Here is a 27,775-nt window from a genome sequence, read left to right on the forward strand (position 1 = left end):
GGCATTGGGCCACTGCCCACAGCATGGTGCTCAGCACCACATATCTGGTGAGGAGAGAGAGAACAATTTGGTATACAGACTGAGCAGGGTGATGCAACCACATGAATGGTCTCTCAACATGGGCATCGTCTGCAAGATCTTCTGAGAATGGGAACCCCCTTGGTGAATCTCTTTGCCACTCATCTCAACAAGGTCCCTCGGTACTGCTCCAGACTCAGGTTGAATGATAGTCTAGCATCAGGTGCCTTTCTCCTGGATTTAAGGGGGGGGGGGGAGGAGAGTCTTCTATATGAGTATCCTCCCATCCCTCCGAAAGGGAAGACTTTGTTGAAACTCCTGCAGGACCAGGGAACCATGATCCTAATTACTCCCTACTGGCCATGACAAGTCTGGTTCCTTCTTCTTCTACAATTGTCATATGAAGATCCATGAAGACTGGGCTGCTTTCCAACCCTCATCACGCAGAATGAGGGGTCTCTTTTGCATCCCAACCTCCAGTCCCTGGCCCTCACATGGATGTTGAGAGCTTAGGCTTTGCATCTCTACAGCTGCCTGAAGGTGTCTCTAGAATCCTGTTGGCTTCCAGGAAAGATTCTACCAAAAGGTGTTATATTTAAAGGAGGAGGTTTGCCGTCTGGTGTGAAGGCAAGGTCCTAGATCTTCTCACTTGCCCTACACAAAACCTGCTTAAATACCTCCTGTAAGAGTTCATCTTGGTGCTATCAGTGCTGATCATCATTGTATGGGATGTAAACATCTCTGTACAACCTCTACTTGTTTGCTCCATGACAGGTTTGCTGTTGACAAAGCCCCCCATCAAACCTCCTACTGTGCCATGGGATCTCAACGTCATCCTCCTCCAGCTGATGAAAGATACTTTTGAACCACTTGACTCCCATCTTAAGTACCTGACCTGGAAGGTCTTGTTTTTGGTGTCAGTCACTTCAGCTTGCAGAGTCAGGGAGCTTCAGGCCCTAGAAGCAGACCCACTTTACACAAGGTTTCATCATAACAGAGTGGTTCTCCACAAGTACCTTAAGTTTCTTCCTAAGGTGGTGTCAGAATTCCATCTTGATCAGTCAATCGTCCTGCCAACACTCTTCCAAAACCTCATGCCTATCCAAGTGAAAGTGTATCGCATACATTGGGCTGCAAGTGAGCCTTGGATTTCTATCTGGAGTGGACTAAAGCCCATAGGACAGTCCACGTAGCTTTTGTTTCCTTTAACCCAAACTGGATGGAGAAAGCCATTGGAAAACACACTTTATCCAATTGGCTAGCAGACTGCATTCCTTTCACTTATTCCTAGACTGGCTGACTCTGGAGGTTCATGTCACAGCTCACAATGTTAGAACCATAGCTGCACTGGTAGCCCACTGAGGTCAGCCTCCTTGAGGAGATTTGCAGAGCTGCAACATGGTCTTTGGGCCACACCATTACTCTCATTACTGCTTGAGCAGCATACTTAACGCGACAGCGGTTTGGTTAGACTGTCCTGCAGAATTTTTTGATGTCTAGAATTCAACGCCACCTCCTAGGCCCATTCTTTTCTGGTCCAGATTGCACCTTCACAACAGGCCTTTTTTAATTGTTTTATTATTGGTTCCTGTTGACCTTGCCATCCCTACTGACCATTGTTTGTTTTTTTTCAGTGAGCCTTGTAGCAAGGGATTCCCATCTGTGGTAACTGTTGTCCTGCTTGAAAGTGAAGTTACCCACCTGTAGCAGGTGTTCTCCGAGGACATACATTATCAAATCCCTCCCAACTCCCCTTGGAATTGCATTCTTTTTCTATGCTTTTTGATTGGACACAACTCGGACTGGTGGAAAGGCACTCACACATGTGCAGCATAGACCTAGACATGAATGTGTAAAAAGAACACCTGGACTTTGTCAACATCCGAAGAGCAAACATTCCACATGAAATTTGTAAAAAGGCAGTGCAGAACATTTGCCAGATTCTTTAAGGAGCACTGTGGCTGTATCAGGGACATCACCCATCTGTGGTAATGTGTGTCCTGCTGTCCTCAGAGAACACCTAGTACGGGGTGAGTAACTTCGGTTTAATATACGTGCATTAACTGTGTGTTCCAGCCTACTCTTCCCAGGCTCCACCAATCTATATGCCCACCTTCAAACCTTGCTGTACACCGCTCTGAGTGAATTTCTTCAAAAAGGCGGTAAATATATCCTAATAAATAAATAAAAATACACACCATCACATTTAGGTATCATGTTACAGAATAGTATGTGTACACAAACACATATATGCTGGTATTCTTACTGCATAAATGTTGGCACATCAAAGGACCATACTTAAGGCCTATGATTGCAGTGTTCTGGAAGTAATCTAGTTCACGGTCTCCAGCTGAAGACTGTCACTGCAATGACTGAATTAAGCATGTTGGGTGAGAACATAAAATGGGAAAAATTCCCAGATAGCTGCAAATAAAGGTTAACTTTGCAAGAGCACCACCTTGCCTTCAACTGAGCTATAATTATTAAGAAGAATCTGACAACTGGTGAATCAAAAAAGGCCCCTCCTTAAGGTTTGTAATAGATAAACCTTTTCAACCACATTTTTATGTAAGAGAGAATGAACAGGAGAGGTCACCCTTTGTTAATTATTAATCCAACTCAAAATATTTTTTTTTCTCTCCTTTAATATCTGTATCCCTCTCACACTCACAGAAACATCTTATCAGTAATATCCTAGATGAGACTGTGGCATTTTTTCATGCAAGATGGAAAGAGATTTTTCAACCATCCTTAGTTCAACAGTGGCATAGCCCAAAGGCAATTTTTGGGTCGGCCAACAGTGAAATGGGTGGGTATGAGGCATTTCTTCTCAACTACCCCCGCCTCACACACACTCTCAGACTTTAAAAAAATGAATTCCCAACCACCGTCAGATGTAGACATCCTCAGCCCAAACTCCCGGCCCATCAGAACACTGTGCCAGTCACTGGACGCACTCCCAACCACCGATGCCAGCACCCCACACATGCCCAGTTCTTGTGCATGAGCCGAGCACACAGGAGAGAGTTGGATGGGAATGCTGCCTCTGACTGCCATGTTGTTTTGATGATCTGTGGATATGGCCTGAGGGTGTCTTCAGCTGGCAGGGCTTGGGAGTCCCTGCCAGGCACACCAATAGTGTGTGCCACTGCTACATGGGCCTGAGCCCATGCCTGAGTTCAAGAAAGCTGGTTCCCACCCTGTTCCCTTCATTCTCCTCTCTCACTAATGTTTATACCCCCGGCTCTGGGCTTCCTGCAGCTGCTTCTTCAGTCTGTCATTCTCCTTCTGGGCCTCCTTCAACTGCTGTTGTACAGCCTCCAGTTGCTCTTCGCACTCCTGCTTGATGTTGTCTGCAACAGTCACAGCAATCTGCAGATCAGACTGGAACTGCCGCCATTCTGCTGTATCTGTCTGTACAAACAGGTAGGAATGGGTGATGCAGTGAATAGCTCCAGATTATGAACCCAAGTCACAGCCTTCTCTCAGTCACAGATATTCAACTTATTTAAAATGTCATAGCTCTATCCAGTCACATTTATTTAATAATATTATCAAAGACCATTCTACTCCTACGTTCTTTTACTGTAATTTTCAGTTCTCAATTAGTTAAACTGGCATCACGCCCTCATTTTAGTCAATATGCAAAGACGATACTTTTTTGAAGCCATATAAATAAAATGATTTATTCAGTTAAACTGGTTATCTGAAAAATTTCTTTCCCTTACTCCAGCAAAAACATACATGTGGTGTTCTACAACATGTGTACTTTTTAGGGCATCATCCCCAGGGGCATATTTGGGTAGAATCAGGAAAACACTTAAGAGTTATGTTCTATGGATGTTTACGTATGTTTTAATGTGATCCACATTGGAAAAATAAAGAATACAAAATGGTGAAAAAGAAATGTATCTATGTTTGATATATAATACATTTGTAAAATCCTAAGGGGCTGTTTTACATGTCAAAAAAGGTTTTTATTAAAAAAAAAATCACATTCCTGCATATGCTCATATACATACACATACATCAACTACTACTAATCATTTGTCTAGCGCTACTAGACATACGCAGCACTGTACAGTTGAACATGAAGAGACAGAGCTTACAATCTCGCACAGGAATTTCCATAGTCTCTTATTTTTCTACAATCAGCTTTACCCCCTACCAAACCGCGCTAGCAGCTGACGGTGCATTAATGCCAACAGAATCCTTTGTAAAGTCGACAGTTAATTTGGAATTTGCTGCCAGCAAGTTTTAATTTAGAAACAAACTATGAGAGATTAGGAAGAACTTAAAAACATTTTAACAAATATCTTAAGGAACAATTTTAAATATTGAAATTATTGAAATTGTACCCTTCCCGGTAATTATTTGGTCAATTCTTTTGTGATCCGCATTGAACCCACCAAGGTAGAATTCTACGGAGTACAAATGTAATTTCAATTCAATTTACTGTGATGTAGTTTGGGTGAGTTAAGGCTGAGTTATTTTATTTATTTGGATTTATTTACCACCTTTTTGAAATAATTCACTCAAGGTGGTGTACAGTAAGAATAAATCAAACATAAGAATAGACAATTACAGCAGTAAAAATATTCAAATAATACAAAGTATGGCACAGAATACTACTGACAATGTCAACAATATATAATAGTACGTTTTAATAGTGTAGGGTATAAGCAAAGATGGAACATATAGATAGGTAAGAGGATTTAGAAAATAAGGTGACTAATTTAAAGAAAGTTGCACACGAGGTCAGAGAGATGATTAAATGTTATCTCATGTTCTGCTGCAGTATGTGCAACCTGTGTCACTCCTTGTGGTGTGTGAGACTAAGGCATTAGTTACTTCTTCCATTAAAGGCCTGGTTGAAGAGCCAAGCTTTCACCTGCTTCCTGATGTACCCACATATTTTATAAAATATGCACAAGTATGTGTAGAAATTGGAAACATTACTTACGACAGCCATTTTGACAATTTTTAGTAGGAGAATATGGGTTACAAAAATAGTAGGTGAATTTGGGCTATAGCAATGGGTTGGAAAGATAATGGGTTCTAAAATAGAACTTGTGAAGGAGGGGGGAGGAGTAGGGATGGGATTTTTATGCTTTATATATGCTAGTTTTTTTTAATGATGTATATGACTCAAGTTGAGCTGTAATCTGATTTGCAGCACAGTGATTATGTTTATGTTTATTGTTACATTTGATATACCGCCATTTCTAGACAAGGTCAAAGCGATTTACACAGTCTAAAGTAAAACAGGAAAGGACTGCCAAAGTGAGATGGAAAAGAGGCCTTGTGAGCACAGAAGCAGTCATCCAAACAGTCAAACAATTGCAGAAACTACCTACCAAAGTCACATTCCTGTCCGCCTTTCAGGGTCTCAGTGGGGGGAGGGGGGGGAGAGGAGGCAGCAAAAGCCAAGGAGTAAAAATGAGTCTTTAGAAGAGATTTGAACTGTAAGAAAGAAAGTTCAGAACTCAAAGGGGGGGGGGGGGGGGGGAATCGTTCCAGGGTTTAGGTGCAATGAAGAAAAAGGCCTCATAGTGGGCCTGTTTAGGACAGGGAAGAACTAATTTATAGGAAGCAAGAAAGAGAAGGGATCTAGCAAGAGTGTAAGGGATTACTAAAGATGCTAAATAGAGAGAACAGGAATGGATTAGAGGAGTGCATCTTAAATATATGCAATTTTCAAAGTGGATGTAAAATTTTGTGCATGAGCATTTTTACACTATTGGGGCTGGATGTGAGAGCCTATTTTCTAAAGGCATGTGTTGCTTTTATAAATTAGGTATCTTTTTGGACTTTTCACATAGGCACCCTACTATAAAAATTATCCCCTTGAATTGAAATTTTAAATTTATATTCCCTATTTCTTTTGCAACAGTCACTTAGTTCTCCTTTTTTTCAGAAGTCTCTCTTGTGGTGGCTAGCTTGTCTAGGAGCGGAAGTTGGACTGGATCCCTCTCAGGCGAGAACTCCTCTGTTCTTCTATGATCTTTGTTGCACCTACAATTCCTAACTTATTCCAAATCAATAAGAAAACCCTATACTACAATGTGCTTTCGCTTCTGCTGTCACTGTATATATTCCCTCTGCAGTTTTCAGTCACTTCAGGCACACCATGAACACAGAACTGAGTCAGGACTAGCAGGGTTATCTTATGGCCAATGAGTATTTTGTTACAGGCAGCTGTGTCACTGAAGGCAGATTTATGGTGCTTCTGTAGCTGTTCCCTAACCAGTAAAGATCTTAAACACTTCTGGACACAGCAGTTATCAGTTTTCTCACTTTAGGAATTATGTTAGCAGTATTGGTGCTGTCTCCAAGCAAAAAAGAATTCCTGTACACTACACATTCCCTGCTTAGGATTTTTTTTTTTTAGAACCCCACAATCTGACACAGGTTCTGTAGTTCAGTCCCACAGGCCAGAAACACAAATGCTTCTGAGCCACCTCAGAATGTGCTAAATAATTCTAACTTATCAGACTCAGCCCTAGGACTGTCTTTTCAGTGGAGCACATTCATCCGCAAACCATAATTTCTTAAATAAAAAGTGTTAACCTCAATGAGAGTCACCTCCTACTATTTGGACCCAATTCCTTCCACACGAATCAAGCTTCCAAATCTTCATTTAACTCCTCATTTGTTGTCTATTGTCAACTCCAATTTACAGTATGGTTCAGCTCCTTCATATTGGAAAATAGCACTAGTTAGACCAATTTTGAAGAAACCAACTTTGGATCCTGCTCTCCCTGTTAACTGCAAGCCAGTATCTAATTTGTGTTTTATTTCAAAGGTGATTGAGAAGGTCGTTTTATTATAATTAAGCCAATCTGTAGAACAAAAATTAGTATTACATCCTCGTCAATCGGGATTCAGGGCTAACTGCAGCACAGAAATGATACTAGCATCTGTCTTAAGAAAAGTACGGTCAAACATGGAAAGTCATTACTATACTTTAACTATTTCTCTTGACCTCTCTGTGGCCTTCACTTTGGTGGACCATTGTATTTTACCTTCGCAACTTGCATCTTTGGGGTTACTGGTATAGTCTTACGGTGGTTTCAATCATTTCTCACAGACCGTTCCTTTCTAACTACTGTGAAATCACTGCACCTCAACAGATAAGCCTTTAACATGTGGTGTACCACAGGGCTCTATACTCTGACCGCTGCTGTTTAATATTTTTATTAGTCCTCTTGCTACCCTCATTCAAGAATCCTGCATTTCCTTTCATATATATACAGACAATATTCTACTACTATTTAAAATTAGCCCTTCAAATCTAAATCTCTCACCTCTTCAACAATGCTTATAAGCTATCGCTCAGTGGCTCTCAGATCATCATCTGGTGATTAACTGAAGCAAGACGGTGGCCTGTTGGCTGATGGGACATCATATTGCACCAACTGCACCTCTTTCGTTGTTTGGTTCACTCATTTCTCCGGTTCTCAGCTTTCGGTACTTAGGAGTTCTTCTGGATTCTAGTCTTTCTTTTAAACCACAGGTCTCTCTGCTCTAAGCAAATCCCAATTTTTTCTTCAACAACTCGGATCCGTTCGCTTGCTTTTCAATCATGACACATTTCACTCACTTATACTATCTCTTTTTATGACCCAATTAGATTACTGTCATATTGTTTATTTAGAGATGGCCTAGACTTTAATTACTAGGCTCCAGACATTTCAGAACACAGCTATTCATTTATTGTGCTATTTACGAAAATATGATCATGCCACTTCTGCTTTACAGGACCATCATTGGTTACCGGTCTAATATCGCATTCAGTTTAAAGCACTATTTTTAGGTTTCCATCAAGGCACACCTCTATATCTGTACTCATTAACTATTCCATATTCCTCAACATGTGTGTTATGCTCTATTAACCACTACCACATGGTCTTTCCAGGGCCTCGTCTTGCCCAACTTGAAACAACTCGTTGTTGTGTGTTCTTTTTTTGCTGTTCCCATCTTTGGAATTCCGTGCATTTATTTCTCCATAGTGAACTCAATATAAAGAAATTTATGGCATTATTGAAGGCTCGGCTATTCCAGCAGGTTTACTCTGTCTGATCAGGATGGCTTCAGAGGTAGCTGATACCTAAGAGCGGGAAACTTTTTACATTTGCTTGTGATGTGTGTGATGCCACTTGCGTGTTTGCTGATCTTTCCTATCAAAACATTGTAGTTCCTTTTATCTTATTTTATTGTTAACCGCCTTGCTCTGTTAAAGATGGTATATCAAGTTATAAATAAATAAACACACACGGCAGTCTGTTCTGCCTTTGCCAAGGAAGGAGTTTGTACATTGACTTACTATATTCAATCAGTGTATAAAAGGTGCCAAAAAGATCTTATTTTACAACTACTAGGAAGGAGTCGGTGTAAATCAGGCACAGGAAAGAGACAAAGTAAGACTATCCTGCAGAGAAGCAGGTAGCAAGGAAATTCAGGTACCAAGGGGTGCCCTTTAAGTTGCAGGAGTTCCCAGATCCTGTCTAGTAGGAGATCTAGCAGTAGTGAAGTAAGGAGCTTCTGTTTGCATGGTTGATGAATGTACTAATAACTGTACTCCTTCCCAGATTGTCACAATAAAAAAACAGGTTTATTTCAAAATGGTGTACCATGGGAACACCACCCAAATCTAAGGGGCTGATGTAATAAGTTCACTATCCTTTAGCACAGTGGTTTCCTTTCAATTTTCCTATGCTAACCTTAATCCAATAAGGTAGATTTTAACACAGAAAAAACCCCCACAGTAAAACCGTCACACTAAAAGGTGGTGTGGTCAGCATGCAAATCATATGCAAACTTGCCAAACTGAGAATTGCTCCAGATGCAAAAAAAAAACTGTGCTTAATTTAATACCCCATTAGGGGTCAGGTGCCACCAGTTTCCAAGATGGTGGCAGGAAAAGAACGATGCCCCTGGACATCTGCCTGAACAAGGTAAGTCTCAGTGGCCCAGGGGGACTGGGTCAGCAGCAAGGTTCTCCCTGTGCTGGGTGACCACTCCAGAGGTGCTCCGAACCACATAGCCCCTTGAGGGAGGGAGAAGGGGTCCAGAGGATTCAAGGTTTGTTTGTTTGTTTGTTTTTTTTAAGTATCTCAGCTCCTGTCCAAACTTGAGTAGGGATTGGCTGATGCACCAAGGAAGGCAACAAACCAATACAAATTACTATGGCAGTGTGTACCGCTTTTTCTGGTCCATACACATTTAATTAGCATGTTAATTTTTACTGCATTAGAAGTAAAACTTTTTCAGGGCATGTGTTTGATATACTAACCTTAAGCACACAGATTTCTTTCTAATGCATGGCTTATTACATTAGCCCCTAAGTGTACAAACTCCAAGGGCCTAAAAAGTAAGACTTGCCCCTTACTCAGGAACAAATTTACTAATGGAACTTCACTCCCCTCCTCCATTCAACAAAGACATGGGATAGGGGTTTATAGATAGCTAACACTGGTCTAACCAGTATTGGATGAAATAATTTATTCAAGGATTAATGCAAAAGCAGCATTATCTTATGTGGGTTCCATTGGGTGGAATGAATTGCCACTGAGGCTACACTTATTACAGGGTCTTGATACTTTTAAAAAGCAGTTAAAGACATTATTATTTGCACAGGCATATTTTGGGATAAAGACATTAGTGATAGATATCCTGATATGATTATATATTTCATAAGGAAGAAGAAATAAGGTTTTGAATTTTCTATGATGATTATATATGTATATACATTATTTTAATGGATGTATATATGTATGTGAATTATTTTAATGGATGCATATGTATTTTTCCTGTAACCTGCCTATTTAATAGGCGGGATATAAATGTTATAGATAAATAACTTGCTTTTCATCTCCTACTACTGCCAATACAAAAAAAACAGTAAAGATTCTACACATTCACTAGATAGACAGAGAGGGAGTTGTCTGAATGTAAATGAAAACAGTGTCCCAACTGGAAATGTACCTGTATTTTTTCCTGCAGTTCTTTGATTTGCTTCTGCAGATCTGTCTTTTCTTGTTCCAGGACATGAACAGACTCTGGGAAGAATAAAACAAATATGTTAGCAACTGGCTGGACACATGACAGTGCTGTACAATGCCATACACAGGAATCTGGGTTTCATTCCAGATTCAATCTTCTGTGTCTAGAGCTTGGGGTGAGGGGGGGAGGACAGACTGTTGCAGAGGCAGTGCTCAGAGCCCATACAGATTGCACAATGGGGCCACCCAGTGGCCTCATTTAATGACCACTATCTTAGTCTTCTATAATGCCCTGGTGCAGCTGGCTGAGGTATTTTTTCTATTACAAGTGGACTAAGCTGAGACAGATTATGAAATAGGAGGAAACCCCTCAGTTTGTTGGGAATATGTGCTCATGGCACCAGATCCCAGCCCGATTACAATTAGCTGCAGAACCAAATGGGGCAGGAGAAAACTGCTAGGTCCAAAACAATTTTCAATAGAATTCAGGTTTCCCGCTCACACCAACAATAGTACTGTATTGTATCCTATTCTAGTCTTCAATTTATAGACCACCTTTCTTGGTTCCAGATCACAGCCAGATACATAATACAAACATCAAAAGAATGCAAAAAAAATATTATATCTTGAAGTACAGCAAATGCAAAGCATCTCTAGTCCTCAACAGGAATAATATAGAGGAGGTAGCAGAAAGCACATTGAACTGCAGAGTTATATATGAAAAACTGTTGTCCCACAGGAGATAAACTTAATTTATGGTTTCCTGCCTTGCAGGAAGGCCTCTCAGCAGTGTGCTCCTTAGAGATGCAAATGTAACCTTTATCACAAATTCCTACTCTGGCACACTAATAAAAACAAGGCCTTTTTAAGGGGTCCCCGCAATTTGCAGCCATCACTAGGGGTTTCTTGTCTGTCTGGGAGTTAAAACAGCAGGCAAGCAAAAGATTTCTTTTTTAACATAATGTACACAATCACTAACATTTAGTCTGAATTGATGAGTTGTTTTTCCAACATACAATTTGTCACAAAGTCAAATTATCAAATATATTACACAAGCCAAGTAATAAAGTGGGGCATTTTTGAAAAACAAATATCTTAGACATTTTGCTAAAACATCCAAAAATTGAGTGGCATATATTGCCATTTTCAAACCTGAAAAACAGCTATCCTTTTGGTTTGAAAATCACCTTTTTCTAGATGTTTTGTGCTCCGCGCATTTTTCTTTTGAGATCATTTCGGGGGGGGGGGGGGGGGGGGGGGGGAGGTAGTGTCCAAGAGAAAAATACCCTAAAACCAGCCATTGCGATGTCGGGGGGGGGGGGGGGGGGCATCATTCTTAGTAGACTGGCCACAGAGACTTTCCAGCAGAGCAGAAGGCAGTCTAGGGGACACTGCAGTGAACTTCACATAAAAAGTCCCAGATATACACATCTCACCATAACTTAGTAGGTACTGTATTTAATGGTTTTTGGAAGGCTCACATGCGAGAAGTCCCAGCATGCTGCTAAAAGCTGGAAACAAGCATCAGGAAGTGGCAGCAGTCCATTTATTTAGCTGGTGGGGTTCGGGATCCCTGCCAGCAAAGTAAAAGAGTTCAGGAGGGGGCCCAAATGGCTCTCGTGGGTATGTGCGAGCCAGCTCTAGCACACCACTGGCTGTAGGACACACTAACATCTAGATCTAGATCTAACACACATCTAGATCTTCCTAAGGCCCTCATGATCCAAAGCCCCGCGCTGTTCCAAACAGCGCTCTAAAAATAGCACTGGAACAGCGCAGGGCTTTACTGCATCGATGATCAGAGATAATGCATGCAAATTTAAGCAGCGCAATTATCTCTGATCAAGGAGTAGAAGTGCATGCGCTCAGCACAATTCTCCCGCACTTGTTTGACAGGTCTGGGCTGTCAAAAGCCCAAACCTGTCAAAACCAGGGGCTGGAGGTCCATGGGACCACCAGGCCCTGAGACCCCTGCCCCTGCCCCGAGCAAGGCAAAACGATCTCACCCCCCCTAGGTTCAGGGAGGGCTGGAGATCCAGTGGGTCTCCAGCTCCCCAAACCCCCAAAAAATGTCAAGCCCTCTCCCACCCTCCCCCCCAGCGAGTGATGGGGGGGGGCTGGAGGTCCACCCCAACTCCCCCCCCCCGCGTTGTCGTACCAATCCCTGGTGGTCCAGCGTGAGTAGGAGTAGTGACAACCCCCCTCCCGGCCCCCCCTACCTTTAGTCGGAGGAGGGACGCAGCCTGCCTGCCTCCCTCCTCTTCCAGTGGATGACACCGCAAAATGGCAGCGCCCAGCCCCGCCCATTGCATCCTGGGATACGCTAGGCGGGGCTACAAACCATGTAAGGGAATCCCTCCTAGACCTAACAACACAGCGCACACTACCACGAAGCCTTACGCCCCAGGACATCACTCCAGACCATCTGACTGTGAGTAACCTATTTATCCCCAAACAGATCCCACAATGAATGCTGCCAAGTCACTCCTAGCAATTTACTCCTTATCACTGATTTACCTAACACTATCCATCCCACTCGCAGAAAAAAATATCATACCCATTTTACAGAATCACCAAAGACTGATCAGACACTCCACACCCCACCAAACCAACATTCACCAAAATAGAAGAGAAATACCTACATATGGACAACACCAACAAAAGGAAAGCAAGATCACAATAAACACTCACAAACCAGAGAACAACAACTAACAAAAATCCAAGCATCACCAAACATTGAAGCCTCATACCAAAACATTCAAGTGGGTTACTCTAAAGCTAGACCGTTATAAATAAAACAACAATAATAGACTGGATCACATCAGAAAACTTTGATTTACTTTTCCTCACCGAAAATTGGATCCATGACCAAAATGACCCTATAATTCTAGATCTATGTCCCCCCCAGGCTACAAAATTACTCACTGGACCAGAAAAGTAAAAAAAGGAGGGGGCATAGCACTAATCCACAAATCCCACTTCATAGTAACAACAACAGCTGAGTCCATAACACCCCAACTTGAAATCGCCTCAGTTAGAATCCACCATACATCCTTGTGTGACCACCTTGTTTTATAGACCACCAGGTAACTGGCACAAATGCCAATCTCGCTTCATGGACTTCATATCAAATACCTGTGTATTGAACTCCAACTTACTTATAATAGGGGACATAAACCTACACCTAGAAGATCCTAACTCAACCAATGCACGTGAATGCAAGGAATTCCTCCAACTATGGGACCTCAATTGGCCAAATATACAAGCAACACATGTCAAAGGTCACACACTCGACCTTATTACACACAAACTGTCTTCTGACCTAAACCTAATAGTATCAAATACAAAATGAACTGACACACCCTGGTCTGACCACCACAAACTTAACCTATCCCTACAATGGCGAAAAAAGGCTCACACCACAAATCAGAACGTATGACCTACACCACTAGAGGTCAAATTAACCCAGCAACATTCTGGCAACAGATTTACAAGAACGAATGGATAGCACAAACGGAATCAGGACACTATCTCCAAGACTGGGACAGCAGATGCAGAAGCATACTAGACAGAATAGCACCAATACAAACAAAAACCTCACGAAGACACAATTCGATACCATGGTTTAACAAAGAACTGAAAAAAAAGTAAAAACACAAGTTAGAAGGCTAGAACGAGCATGGAATAAAATAAAAGATGAACACACACTTAAGGCATGGAAACAAATGCAAAGAAAATATAAATATGTAATAAGACAAAAACCAAAAGGTCATGCTACAAAACCAAAATAGAACCAGATAAAGACCTGATCGCAGATATTCAAAAGTTGGAAAAGAAGAGAGAGGTGCTGTTGCTGGGACATTTCAATCTGCCGGATGTAGATTGGAAGGTTCCGTCTGCAGAATCGGAAAGAAGTAGAGAGATCGTGGATGCTTTCCAAAGTGTTTTCCTCAGACAAATGGTGACGGAACCCACAAGGGAGGGAGCGACGCTGGATCTGGTGCTCACAAATAGGGATAGCGTGTCAAATATCCGAGTGGGTGCCCACCTGGGCAGCAGTGGCCCATCAAACACTTTGGTTTGATATAACAGCTAAAGTGGAGAGCGGCCACTCAAAACTCAAAGTGCTGGATTTCAAGCGTGCTGACTTTAGTAAAATGGGGGAATACCTGAGGAAGGAGATGATGGGTTGGGAGGAAGTACAAGAAGTGGAAGGACAGTGGTCCAGGCTGAAAGAAGCTATGAATAGGGCCACTAACCTTTATGTAAGGAAAGTAAATAAAAGCAAGAGAAAAAGGAAACCGATATGGTTCTCCAAGCAAGTGGTTGAGAAAATAAAGGCTAAAGAGTTGGCGTTCCAGAAATACAGAAAAACTCAAGAAAAGGAACACAGGGAGGAATACCGGATGAAACTGAAAGAAGCCAAGAGAGAGATATGTCTGGCGAAAGCGCAAGCGGAAGAACAAATGGCTAGAAATGTAAGAAGGGGTGACAAAAATTTCTTCAGGTATATTAGTGAAAGGAGAATGACTACAAAGGGAATTGTGAGTCTAAAAAGATACTGCAAACCGCTATGTGGATAATGATGAAGAAAAAGCAAATTTGCTAAATAGATACTTTTGTTCTGTTTTCACTTAAGAAAATCCTGGAGAAGGACCGCGATGGACTGGAAAAAGTACAAATGAGAATGAAGTGGATAGAGCACCGTTCACGGAAGAGAGTGTGTATGAACAACTTGAAAAGCTAAAGGTGGTCAAAGCCATGGGACCGGATGGGATCCACCCCAGGATACTGAGGGAGCTCAGAGAGGTTCTGGCGGGTCCTCTTAAAGATTTGTTTAATATATCCTTGCAGACGGGAGAGGTTCCAAGGGATTGGAGAACGGCGGTGGTGGTACCTCTTCACAAAAGTGGTGATAGGGAAGAAGCTGGAAACTACAGGCCGGTAAGCCTCACTTCGGTTATTGAAAAAGTAATGGAAGCGATGCTGAAGGAAAGGATAGTGAATTTCCTGGAAGCCAATAAGTTGCAAGATCCGAGACAACATGGTTTTACCAAAGGGAAATCGTGCCAAACGAATCGCATTGAATTCTTTGATTGGGTGACAGGAGAATTGAATCAGGGACGAGCTATAGACGTAATCTACTTAGATTTCAGCAAAGCTTTTGACACGGTTCCCCACAGGAGGCTCTTAAATAAACTGGATGGGCTGAAGATAGGACCCGAAGTGGTGAACTGGATTAGGAACTGGTTGATGGACAGACGCCAGAGGGTGGTGGTTAATGGAATTCGCTCGGAGGGAAAGGTGAGTAGTGGAGTGCCTCAGGGATCGGTGCTGGTGCCGATTCTGTTCAATATATTTGTGAGTGACATTGCTGAAGTGTTAGAAGGTAAAGTTTGCCTATTTGCGGATGATACTAAGATCTGTAACAAAGTGGACACCCGGGAGGGAGTGGAAAACATGAAAAAGGATCTGAGGAAGCTAGAAGAATGGTCTAATGTTTGGCAATTAAAATTCAATGCGAAGAAATGCAAAGTGATGCACTTAGGGAATAGAAATCCACGGGAGACGTATGTGTTAGGGCGGTGAGAGTCTGATAGATACGGACGGGGAGAGGGATCTTGGGGTGATAGTATCTGAGGATTTGAAGGCGACGAAACAGTGTGACAAGGCGGTGGCTGTAGCTAGAAGGTTGTTAGGCTGTATAGAGAGCGGTGTGACCAGCAGAAGAAAGGGGGTATTGAGGCCCCTGTATAAGTCGTTGGTGAGGCCCCATCTGGAGTATTGTGTTGAGTTTTGGAGGCCGTATCTTGCTAAGGATGTAAAAAGAATTGAAGCGGTGCAAAGAAAAGCTACGAGAATGGTATGGGATTTGCGTTACAAGACGTATGAGGAGAGACTTGCTGAACTAAACATGTATACTCTGGAGGAAAGGAGAAACAGGGGTGATATGATACAGACATTCACATATTTGAAAGGTATTAATCCGCAAATAAACCTTTTCCGAAGATACGAAGGCGGTAGAACGAGAGGACATGAAATGAGATTGAAGGGGGGCAGACTCAAGAAAAATGTCAGGAAGTATTTTTTCACGGAGAGAGTAGTGGATGCTTGGAATGCCCTCCCACGGGAGGTGGTGGAAATTAAAAACGGTAACGGAATTCAAACATGCGTGGGATAAACATAAAGGAATCCTGTTCAGAAGGAATGGATTCTCAGGAGCTTAGCCGAGATTGGGTGGCAGAGCCGGTGGTGGGAGGCGGGACTGGTGGTTGAGAGGCGGGGATAGTGCTGGGCAGACTTATATGGTCTGTGCCAGAGCAGGTGGTGGAAGGCGGGGCTGGTGGTTGGGAGACGGGGATAGTGCTGGGTAGACTTATACAGTCTGTGCCCTGAAGAGGACAGGTACAAATCAAGGTAGGGTATACACAAAAAGTAGCACATATGAGTTTGTCTTGTTGGGCAGACTGGATGGACCGTGCAGGTCTTTTTCTGCCGTCATCTACTATGTTACTATGACTATTTATTTATTTATTGCATTTGTATCCCACATTTTCCCACCTCTTTGCAGGCTCAATGTGGCTTACAATACATCATGAATGATGGAAATGTATAGGAGAATATACATTTAGTATAACATAAGGATCTTGGGTACTACGATAGTGATGAAACATGATAGTAGAGTAACAAGCAAATGTTGTAAGACAATTCTGGATATATGTGTAGGGATTCACATTTGTTGACACGCATATACTTTTCCAACTTGTGAACAAACTACTAGACACCACACCAGTTAGACACCCCATCAGCAGACCAGTGGCATAGCTAGGGTAGTTGACACCCGGGGCCAGTCATTTTTTAAACCCCCCCCCCCCCCCAAATCCAGTACTAGGCATACCGAGAATACAAAACACTCCGGACCTATAGCGCAATTCTACCATACTATAAGCAGTCATTTCTACAAGTCACACAAGCATCTTAAACGCTACAGAACATCAATTCACCTATTGTAAAACAGACAGATAAGTACAGATCGTCGATCCTGCACAGTCAATGCCAACCGAAAGCCATGTCTTTTTCACAAACACAGATACACCCTAATCCACTATAGAATAAGTAATCATAAACTTTCTATTTAGACAAAAATTAAACTGAACCCCCGATACCAGACTCTGCATACAATGCAACACCACAGAAACAGAATATGTCCCCTAGTACTGTGCAAAAAATAAAGACAGTGGACGTAAATTTGAAAAAACTAACAAATCCGATCACCACTTTACAAATTAACAAATAGAAATAAAACAAATATAGAAAATAAAATACCATTTCATTGGACTAATACATTTAGCTTTCAGAGGCCAAAACCTCCTTCCTCAGGTCAAAACAGTATAGTGCTGTTATAGTATCCTATCCTGACCTGAGGAAAGGCGTTTTGTTCTCTGAAAGTTAAGTCAAAATGTATTAAAAATTAGTTCAATAAAATGATTACCTTATTTATATGTTCTATTTATAAACATTTATTAACACAAACACAGATACAATACTATACCCTAAAGCAAAAAAATAAAAAATATATATTTTATTTACAGTTTGTTGTCTCTGGTTTCTGCTTTCCTCATCTTCTTTTCACTGTCTTCCTTCCATCCAGCATCTGTCTTCGCTCTTTCTCTGAAATCCAGTGTCTGCCCTCTCTCTCTGCCCCTTCCATCCACCATCTGCCCTCTTTCTCTCTCCCCCTTCCACCCACCATCTGCCCTTTCTCTCTGCCCCTTTGATCCGTCAGCCCTCCCTCTCCCATCCATCCAGGGTCTGCCCTCCCTCACGCTCCCCCCCCCTTCCATCCAGGGTCTGTCCCCTCTCTCTGCCCCCTCTTTCCACCTGCACCTAGTTCCAGTTCCAGCCCACATCTCCCACCTGCCACCCTTTTCAGCCCCACTATCCCACCAGTCCCCAGCCCTTTTCTCCCATCAGTCCTGGGCTTCAGGCCCCAGCCACTTCTCCCTGTCCCCTTTTCAGCCCCTGGTTTCAACCCCAGCCCTTTTCTCTCACCAGTCCCGAGCTTCAGCCCCAGCCAGTTCTCCCTGTCCCCTTTAAAGCCCCCAGTCCCCACAGTTTCAGCCCCTGCCCCTTTTCAGCCCCCAGTTCCAGACCCCTTTTCCCATGAGCACTTCCCTCCCCAGTCCCCAATCCCCTCTGAGCACCCCCACCCCTCCCCAATCCCCATTCTCCCCTTTGAGCACCCCCACCCTCCCCCAATCCCCTTCTCACCTCTGAGCATCCCTCCTCTGAACTCCCCCACCCCTCCCCAATCCCCTTCTCACTTCTGAGTACCCTTCTGAGCTCCCCCACCCTCCCCAATCCCCTCTGAGCACCCCCACCCCTCCCGAATCCCCTTTCTCCCCTCTGAGCACCCCTCCCCAATCCCCTTCTCCCCTCTGAGAACCCTTCTGAGCTTCCCCACCCTCCCCAATCCCCTCTGAGCACCCCCACCCCTCCCCAATCCCAATTCTCCCCTCTGAGCACCCCCACCCTCCCCAATCCCCTTCTCACCTCTGAGCATCCCTCCTCTGAACTCCCCCACCCCTCCCCAATCCCCTTCTCACTTCTGAGTACCCTTCTGAGCTCCCCCACCCTCCCCAATCCCCTTCTCACCTCTGAGCACCCCTCCCCAATACCCTTCTCACCTCTGAGCACCCTTCTGAGCTCCCCCACCCTCCCCAATCCCCTCTGAGCACCCCCACCCCTCTCCAATCCCCTTCTCCCCTCTGAGCTCCCCCCCTGACCCAGTCCCGTCCCCCCTCCATTGAGAGCCAGAGAGCCCTCTTCTCCTGCCACCGCCTGCCTTTTTCTTTTTTAAATCTGTGCAGCCACGCAGGCAGCGCTTCGCGTCTGCCCTGCGTGTGCTGTGAAAGAAGTAAACCACCAGCGCTGGCGTTGGGCCTTCCCTTGATGTCCTGCCCTCAAGGAAATAGGAAGTTACCTCACAAGGGGGCGGGACATCGAGGGAAGGCCCGACGCCAGCGCTGGCGGTGTACTTCTTTCACAGCACACGCAGGGCAGACGTGAAGCGCTGCCTGCGTGGCTGCACGGATTTAAAAAAAAAGAAAAAAGAAAAAGGCAGGCGGTGGCAGGAGAAGAGACGCGACGGAGCACCCCCCCACCCGCGGACACCCGGGGCGGACCGCCCCCACCGCCCCGCCCTTGCTACGCCACTGCAGCAGACAACCTTGCCAAATACTTCGAGAAAATCATAGAGCTTCGAACCACGCCTCCACCCAACACCACTGACCACGAAAAATTCTTTGAATGCCTAGACCCAATCCCCGATGAATATCCAGCAGACCGTATTTGGACAAACTTCGCTCCTTACCGATGAAATCGTTGCCCAAGCAATCAACAGGTTCACCAAATCTCACTGTAAACTAGACATATGTCCCAACAACCTAATAAAATCCGCCCCCCAACGCCTCATAACAGACCTCACGTCACACTTAAACTACATGCTACAACATGGATTATTCCCCGAGGATAAAGGAAACATACTACTCACCCCAATACCTAAGGACTCAAAGAAAAAAGCAAACGACATCACCAACTACCGTCCAGTAGCATCCATACCTCTGATAGTTAAACTAATGGAAAGCATGGTCACCAAACAACTTACCGATTACTTAAGCAAATTCGCAATACTTCATGAATCACAATCAGGATTCCAAGCCAACCACATTACTGAAATAGTACTAATCACTCTCTTAACAAAATTCAAACAAGCAATTGCTACTGGTACTAATATACTCCTCCTACAATTCGACATGTCCAGCGCGTTCAACATGGTAAACCACAAAATACTACTGAACATAGTAGAATACTTCGGGATTGGTGGAAGCATACTAAGCTGGATCAACGGCTTCCTAACCACAAGAACATATCAAGTGACCTCAAACTTGAACACATCATCGCCATGGAAACCAGAATGTGGAGTACCATCATCGCTGTCACAGACCCTTTTCAACTTAATGATGACACCCCTAGCCAAATTGCTATTCAATCAAGGCCTTAATCCCTACATCTATGCAGATGATGTCACAATCTACATCCTGTTCAAACACGATCTCACAGAAATCACAAATGAAATTAAACAGTCTCCAAATCATGAATTCATGGGTGGGTGCATTTCAATTAAAACAACGCAGAAAAAACATAATGCCTCATCCTCTCATCACAATACAACACGTACAAACCCACCACCATAACTACCCCAGAGTACACCCTTCCTGTTTCAGAAACCCTGAAAATTCTTGGAGTCATAATTGAAATCTCACTCTACAAATCCAAGCAAAAAACACAAACAAAGAAAATGTTCCATTCAATGTGGAAACTCAAAAGGGTAAAACCTTTCTTCCCAAGGGAAACATTCCGCAGCCTGGTACAATCAATGATACTAAGCCACCTAGATTACTGTAATGCAATCTACGCCGGATGCAAAGAACAAATCCTTAAAAAACTCCAAACTGCACAAAACACAGCAGCCAGACTCATTTTTGGAAAAACAAAATACGAAAGTGCCAAACCCTTAAGAGAAAAATTACACTGGTGCTCCCAATTAAAGGACGTAATGCGTTCAAAATATGCACCCTGGTACACAAAATTATTCACGGCGAAGCGCCAATCTACATGACAGACCTCATAGACTTACCAACCAGGAACACAAAAAGGTCAGCACAAACATTCCTGAACCTCCACTACCCTAGCTGCAGGGGACTAAAATATAAATCAACATATTCATCCAGCTTCTCATACATAAGCACGCAATTATGGAATGCACTACCAAACGCCATAAAATCAATGCATGACAAACTTCCGGAAATTACTAAAAACCAACCTGTTCAAAAAGGCATACCACAACTGATCCATCCTAAATACCAGACAATGAAACTGATACTAGAAATAGACAAAATGAACTTTCAATACTTCCACTACTTCACCTACTTTGTCAATTACTGAACTTTAAAGCAATACCACTTGATTTCTTAATTCCAGAAAAGAATCTGTAACACTTGACTGCTTAATTTACTTTGTCATGTACGAATTTTACTACAATACCACTCTGTAATTCTTGATCCAGATTGGCGATTGCCATTACGGTACATTGTAAGCCACATTGAGCCTGTAAGTAGGTGAGAAAATGTGGGATACAAATGCAACAAATAAATAAATAAATAAATAATTCCTAGCATCCTGTTTGCTTTTTTGCAAAGACACCTAGATCTTTTTCTTGAGTGCTGACCCCCAGGGTGGACCCTTGCATCAGGTAACTATGATTCGGATTATTCTTTCCAATGTGCATCTCCTTGCATTTGTCCACATTACATTTCATCTGCCATTTGCATGCCTAGTCTTCCTAAGTTCTTCCTGCAATATTTCACAGTCCACACATGTTTTAACAACCTTGAATGTTTTGTATTATCTTATAGCTATATTAAATAGCACCAGTCCCAGTGCAGATTGTTGCGGCATTCCACTGTTTACCCTCCTCCATCGAGAGAAAAGATCATTTAACCCTATCCTCTGTTTTTCTATCCAGTAATCAATTCCTAATCCACACCAGAACTTTGCCTCCTATTCCGTGACTCTAATTTTCTCAGGAATCTCTCATGAGGAACTTCAGCAAAAGCTTTCTGAAAATCTACATCAACCGGCTCACCTTTATCCACATGTTTATTCACGCCTTCAAAGAAATGAAGCAAATTTGTGAGGCAAGACTTCCCTTGGCTGAACCTATGCAGACTCTGTCCCATTAAACTATGTTTGTCTACATGTTCTGTAATTTTATTCTTTATAATAGTTTCCACTGTTTTGCCCGGCATCGACGTCAGCACTCAGCCCTTGGAGGGGAGGGAGTCATGGCCACTACATGTGGTGGAAAGAATTAGAATCCATGATATGGGGATAATTTGTTTAGGTATTTGTGTGCATAGAACAGCATTTTCACACACTCACAAATAGGCACCTATGAAATCACTCATGATTTAAATGAATAAAAAGCAGGGATTAGGACTAAATAGCGTCTCTTTTTATGTGATATACCTGTCAGCATTGCTATGAGCAGAGTTTGGGCAAAGTTGGGATGGAGTAATGACTTATGAGAGTGTTTTATAAAATATACACAGTTGGGTAAAACAACATGGGAAATTTTACAGATGTAATAGCTGGAATTTTACAAAGACACATGGAAACCTATGCACCAATCTTTGCCATGAGCTTTGAAGCTGCATAACAACTTGAGCTCTGAGGTCACCACCCGAGTGCTTGAGAAAGTTCTTTAAACGTAACCAACGGCAGGGCATTTTAAAAACATCAGGGGGATCCAGTGTTAGCAGAAAACTAATGGCTACTTTGTGAAGCAAATTCACTGTGTCTGGCGTTTGACTACATAACATGAGATATGTGGTTACTCATGTGCTTTTCATTTATTATATTGCCTTGTAGACATCTGTTGAAGCTTAATTCACAAGATAGCATTTGTGGGAAAATTACTATTAATTTTGGTGCACAAGAAAAACCAAATAAAGGACAAGTAAAAATATCATCCTTGACATGTCCTCTATTGGAGGATACAATTTGGGTGACAAAATCTGAGAGCTTTTCTTATTAATATATATATATTTTAATATACATTTAGCATTAGATATCACATATTATTTTGGCTTATTTTCTGAAGACCAGTTGAAAGAAACTTTAAACTTCATTATTTTATAAAGGGAACATATGCACCCTATGTACCTTTCCTACATAAATGCCCTGTTATAACATTACCTTAACAGGGTTATGGAAGAAGACGAGGTGCATGGCTTTTGACCAGACCTACACACAGTGCTGTGTATGTCTAATGGGTGAAATTGTGTTTCTGTCTTATGTATATATTGTTATTCATTGGAAACTGCTATATACAAAATTTAAATAAATAGTAGCACTACAGAAATAAGTAGTAGCAATAGTAGTGAGAGGGAGGGTCTGTTAATGTAGAGGCAAAATCCCCAGATATTTCCAACTGGGGGAATTTGGTACTAGGATAGAATACTTGGTTAGAACCGAGCTAGAAGAGAAGCAACTACTAATCCAAAAAAATAATAATAAAAGTGGGTTAATTTGGCCATCCTATCTTAACTGCAATCCATGGTAGATGAAAGGCTCCAAAGACAGCCAAAGGCATTTGAGTGACTTCATCTCTAGGAATTACTCACCTTGCAGTCCTGTGCATCTAGCCTCTTCTTGTTCCTTCTCCCTTTTCTTCTGGCTTTTCTCTGCCTCCAGTTGCCGGATTCGGTCTTCAAGCTCTTTAATCGCCTTCTCCTGCCGTAACTGTAGTTCTGCCTTCAGTCTGGCTGCTTCTAGCCTTTGCCGCTCACTCTGCATGCCACAGGGAAGAGAGATTATAAAATCTATAGTGAGTCTACTGGTAGGGAATATGCTTCATAGACTCTTGATGCAGGAATGAGTGTGTCAATATTTGCAATAGAGGAGTTGAAGTTCATCATTTTTGTGACCACCCCCCCACCCCCACCCCCAACACACACACAAAATTTGATCTTGGTCTGTCTTGGGACCTGAATACACCAGGCAGAAAGGGCATGGATTACAAACTATACAACGCTCTTAGGATGTAAAAATTCAAAAACCCAAGATAGATAAGCAGCTAATTTTAAGATCCTGGTCACTTGGCAGCTCTTCCCAAACTTGTTATTATAACTTAGGGTGAGAAAATACTATAGTACCAAGTGATGAGAAAATAAAGTGAAAAAAAATCTAGTTCAGTTCAGACCATTTCCCTCTACTCTATTTCAAATCATTTATATACTTCTTCCCTACTTTGAAAATCACCAAAAGTGGTGAACATGCATGTATAAAAAGGGCAATTATATAAGTGGGCACCTGCTTTTAGGCACTGCGATGCCACACAGTGACAACCTATTCTATGTAAGCTCTTTGAGCAGGGACTGTCTCTCTTTGTTAAATTGTACAGCGCTGCGTAACCCTAGTAGCGCTCTAGAAATGTTAAGTAGTAGTAGTAGTAGTAATGGCATCTGGGCACCCACATTCTCCTACAGAATACTAGCATAGCCCAGCATTAGCACACCTTACATTTATGCACCCACAGTTATACCAGCCATAGACCTGATATAACTGCCGCGCCTAAATGTGGAAAGAGCATGCACAACATCAAACACATCCTTCCCAACACCCCACATATGTGGATGCCCTCTTGCATTTACATGCTCCCTTACAGAATACTGCTGTTTCCTGACACTTATGCATATAATAATAGATTCTCAAAAATATTGGCACTGGAAAAAAACGCATAAACAGTATTCTATAAGCCGTGCCTAAAATTCAGCACAGTTTATAGAATTAATGCTTAAGCAGAGAGGTCGCGTGTACGTAACTCAAAACAATGCCCCTGGATATGCCCTGAAACACCCGCAACCCTCCATTTCTACGCCCCCTTTTTTGGGCCATGTGTAAATTTTAGGCGCAGATCCCACACCTAACTTTATGCGGGTAAGTCCCAATTAAATCTAATTAGTGTCAATAATTGCTGCTTAAAAAGCCAACTATTGGCTCTAAAGGGATCAATAGTCTATTAAACTGCATGCGCAAATCAGAAACGCACCTAAATTTGTACACACAATTTTTGGCAACCTTTATAAAATCAGGGAGATAAAGTGTACATTTACCTGTGAAAGTGCTGGAAATTTCCAATTTAATCAAACATTTCTAACCCGCTCATTTACTGTATTCAGCAACATAGAAACACTTAAAAAAAATACAATTCCTTAGCATCAGCAGCAGATGAATCCAGCAGCTAGGGGCTGTGTCTGTCTACCAATTGGTGGAGATAGAGATCACAGACTTTCATCCCAGTGATAAAGGATGGATAGCTTCTCCCAAAAGCCAATATCGCTCTATTTCCAACAGGTAGATTGACGGACAACTCTAGCTCCTCGATTCTTCTGTTAGGGGTGCTTCTGGCCTGTGTCTCCTAGGCAGTTGAGTGTGGAGGTGCTCTGACTGTTCAGTGTCAGCTTTAGGAGGCATACCTGGTCACCCAACCCCAGTTACCCCCTACCACTGTTCTGTGGGCCTCCTGTCCCGAGTCTGTTCCATTATTTCAACCGACTTCCCTCCATAAATAAAAGAAAAAGGTTGGGGTCTTTTTCCTGCTTTTTAGATTGTGACAGTGGCGTAGCAAGGGCGGGGCGGTGGGGGCAGTCCGCCCCGGGTGTCGGCAGGTAGGGGGGTGCTCTGTCGTCTCCTGCCACCACCACCTTGCCTTTTTTTTTTAATCCATGCAGCGACGCAGGCAGCGCCTCGCGTCTGCCCTTCGTGTGCTGTGTGAAGAAGAAAATCGCATCCCTGGCATTGGGCCTTCCCTTGCTTTGTCCCACCCTCTTCTGAGGTAACTTCCTATTTCCTCGAGGGCGGGACAAAGCGAGGGAAGGTCTGACGCCAGCAACGCAATTTTCTTCACACAGCACACGCAGGGCAGACGCGAGGCGCTGCCTGCGTCGCTGCATGGATTTTTAAAAAAGGCAGGGTGGTGGCAGGAGAAGAGGGCTCTGTCAAAACGGAGGGGGAGGGGAAGGGACCGGCTCGGGGGGGAAGCTCAGAGGGCAGAAGGGGATTGGGGATGGGTGGTGGAGTGCTCAGATGGGAGAAGGGGTCTGAAGCTGGAACTGGGGGTCTGACAAGGGGGCAGGAGGGAAAATGGGTCCATGCAAGGCATGTGGTGGATGAAGGGGGCTGAAACTGGGGGCTGAAAAGAAGGGGCAGAGAGAGGGGACAGACCCTGGATGGAAGGGGGGCACGTGAGGGAGGGCAGACCCTGGATGGATGGGAGAGGGAGGGCAGACGGATTGAAGGGGCAGAGAGAAAGGGCAGAGATAAAGGGCAGATGTGGATGGAAGGGAGAGAGACAGGGCAGATGTTGATGGAAGGAGGAGAGAGAGATGGCAGACTGGGGCAGATGGTGGATGGAAGGGGAGAAATAGAGGGCAGATGTGGATGGAAGGGAGACAGAAGGCAGACAGTGGATGGAAGGAGCAGAGAGAGAGAGAGAGAGAGGGCAGCCACTGGATGGCAGAGAGAGAGAGCGAAGACAGATGCTGGATGGAAAGAAGACAGTGAAAAGAAGATGAGGAAAGCAGAAACCAGGGACAACAAACTGTAAATAAAATATATATTTTTTTGTTTTTGCTTTAGTATATAGTATTGTAGCTGTGTTAATAAATGTTTATAAATAGAACATGTAAATAAGGTAATCTTTTTATTGGACTAATTTTAATACATTTTGACTTAACTTTCAGAGAACAAAACCCCCTTCCTCAGGTCAGGATAGGATACTGTAACAGTACTATACTGTATTGACCTGAGGAAGGAGATTTTGGCCTCTGGAAGCAAAATGTATTAGTCCAATAAAATGGTATTATTTTATTTTCTGTATTTGTTTTATTTCTATTTGTTAATTTGTAAAGTGGTGATTGGTATTAGTTTTTTCAAATTTACATCTGCTGTCTTTATATTTTGCACAGTACTAGGGGACATATTCTGTTTCTGTGGTGTTGCATTGTATGTAGAGTCTGGCATCAGGGGTTCAGTTTTAATTTTTGTCTAAATAGAAAGTTTATGATTACTTATTCTATAGTGGATTAGGGTGCACCTGTGTTTGTGAAAAAGACATGGCTTTCGGTTGGCATTGACTGTGCAGGATTGACGATCTGTACTAATCTGTCTGTTTTCATTTTACAATAGGTGAATTCAGTGCTTTTTTTGTAGAAAAAAAGGTGCCGGTACTAATTGTGGGCGGGGTCACCACACATGGCACCGCCCCTATTATAGCCACACCCACATTAGTCACACCTCTTATACCAGCCATGGCGCATATAAACAGACATCATTGAAAATATTATACTAGTATAGGAGAAAAAATAATGTGATTTTTTTCATTATAAATAATTCTGTAAGCTGTTACAGCTCCAGTATACCCAGTGCAAAATAAGTCAAATTCCAAACACTAAAATGAAAATAAAATGATTTTTTCTACCTTTGTTATCTGGTGACTTTGTTTTTCTATCCATATTGGTCCCAGTCTCTGATTCTGTTGCTATCTGTTCTCTTAACTCCATTTCCAGGGCTTCCTTTCCATTTATTTCTTTACTTTCTTCCTTTCTTCTTCTTTTGTTGCCCTGCATCCATAAGTAAAAGCTGGGTCCTCCTCCATGGAATTGACTGGAGGAGGTATAACATGGATCCAGCTTTTGCCTATTTTCTCCATCCATGTGCAGTTTTTCTCCTCTTCCCTTTCCCTCATCTCCATCCATGTGCATCTTCTTTTTTCTTTCCTCCCCTCCATTCATGTCCAGCACTTCTCCTCTCTCCTCCCCTCCATCCATGTCCAGCATTTCTCATCTCTCTTCCCTCCTCTGTATCCATATAAAGCAATAATTCTCTCTCCTCCATCCAAGTCAGCATTTCTCCTCTCTCCTAGTCAACTCCTCCATCCATCCATGTCCAGCAATTCTCCTCTATCTCCTGCTCTCCTCTCCATCCATTTCTAGCATTTCTCCTCTCTCCCCTCTCATCCATGTCCAGCAATTCTCTCTTCCCTGTCCTCCCCTCCCTGTCCAGCGATTCTCCTCTCTCCCCTCCATGTCCAGCAATTCTCTCTTCCCTGTCCTCCCCTCCATGTCCAG

The 27,775-nt window shown here is 42.9% G+C and overlaps 1 protein-coding gene across 2 annotated transcripts in view; it reads right to left on the reverse strand.

The window, feature by feature from the left end:
• Nucleotides 1-27,775, reverse strand: part of LOC115474065 (cytospin-B-like) — a 167,074-nt gene that overhangs the window by 102,937 nt on the left and 36,362 nt on the right. For both annotated transcript variants that reach the window (XM_030209372.1, XM_030209373.1), the window contains exons 5-7: nucleotides 23,270-23,435; nucleotides 10,006-10,079; nucleotides 3,257-3,432 (exon numbers count right to left, since the gene is read on the reverse strand). In XM_030209372.1, coding sequence (XP_030065232.1) covers nucleotides 3,257-3,432; nucleotides 10,006-10,079; nucleotides 23,270-23,435 — 416 coding nt within the window. The remainder of the gene's footprint in view (nucleotides 1-3,256; nucleotides 3,433-10,005; nucleotides 10,080-23,269; nucleotides 23,436-27,775) is intronic.

This window comes from Microcaecilia unicolor, chromosome 7 (assembly GCF_901765095.1).
Source record: "Microcaecilia unicolor chromosome 7, aMicUni1.1, whole genome shotgun sequence".
Classification (NCBI taxonomy): Eukaryota; Metazoa; Chordata; class Amphibia; order Gymnophiona; family Siphonopidae; genus Microcaecilia; species Microcaecilia unicolor.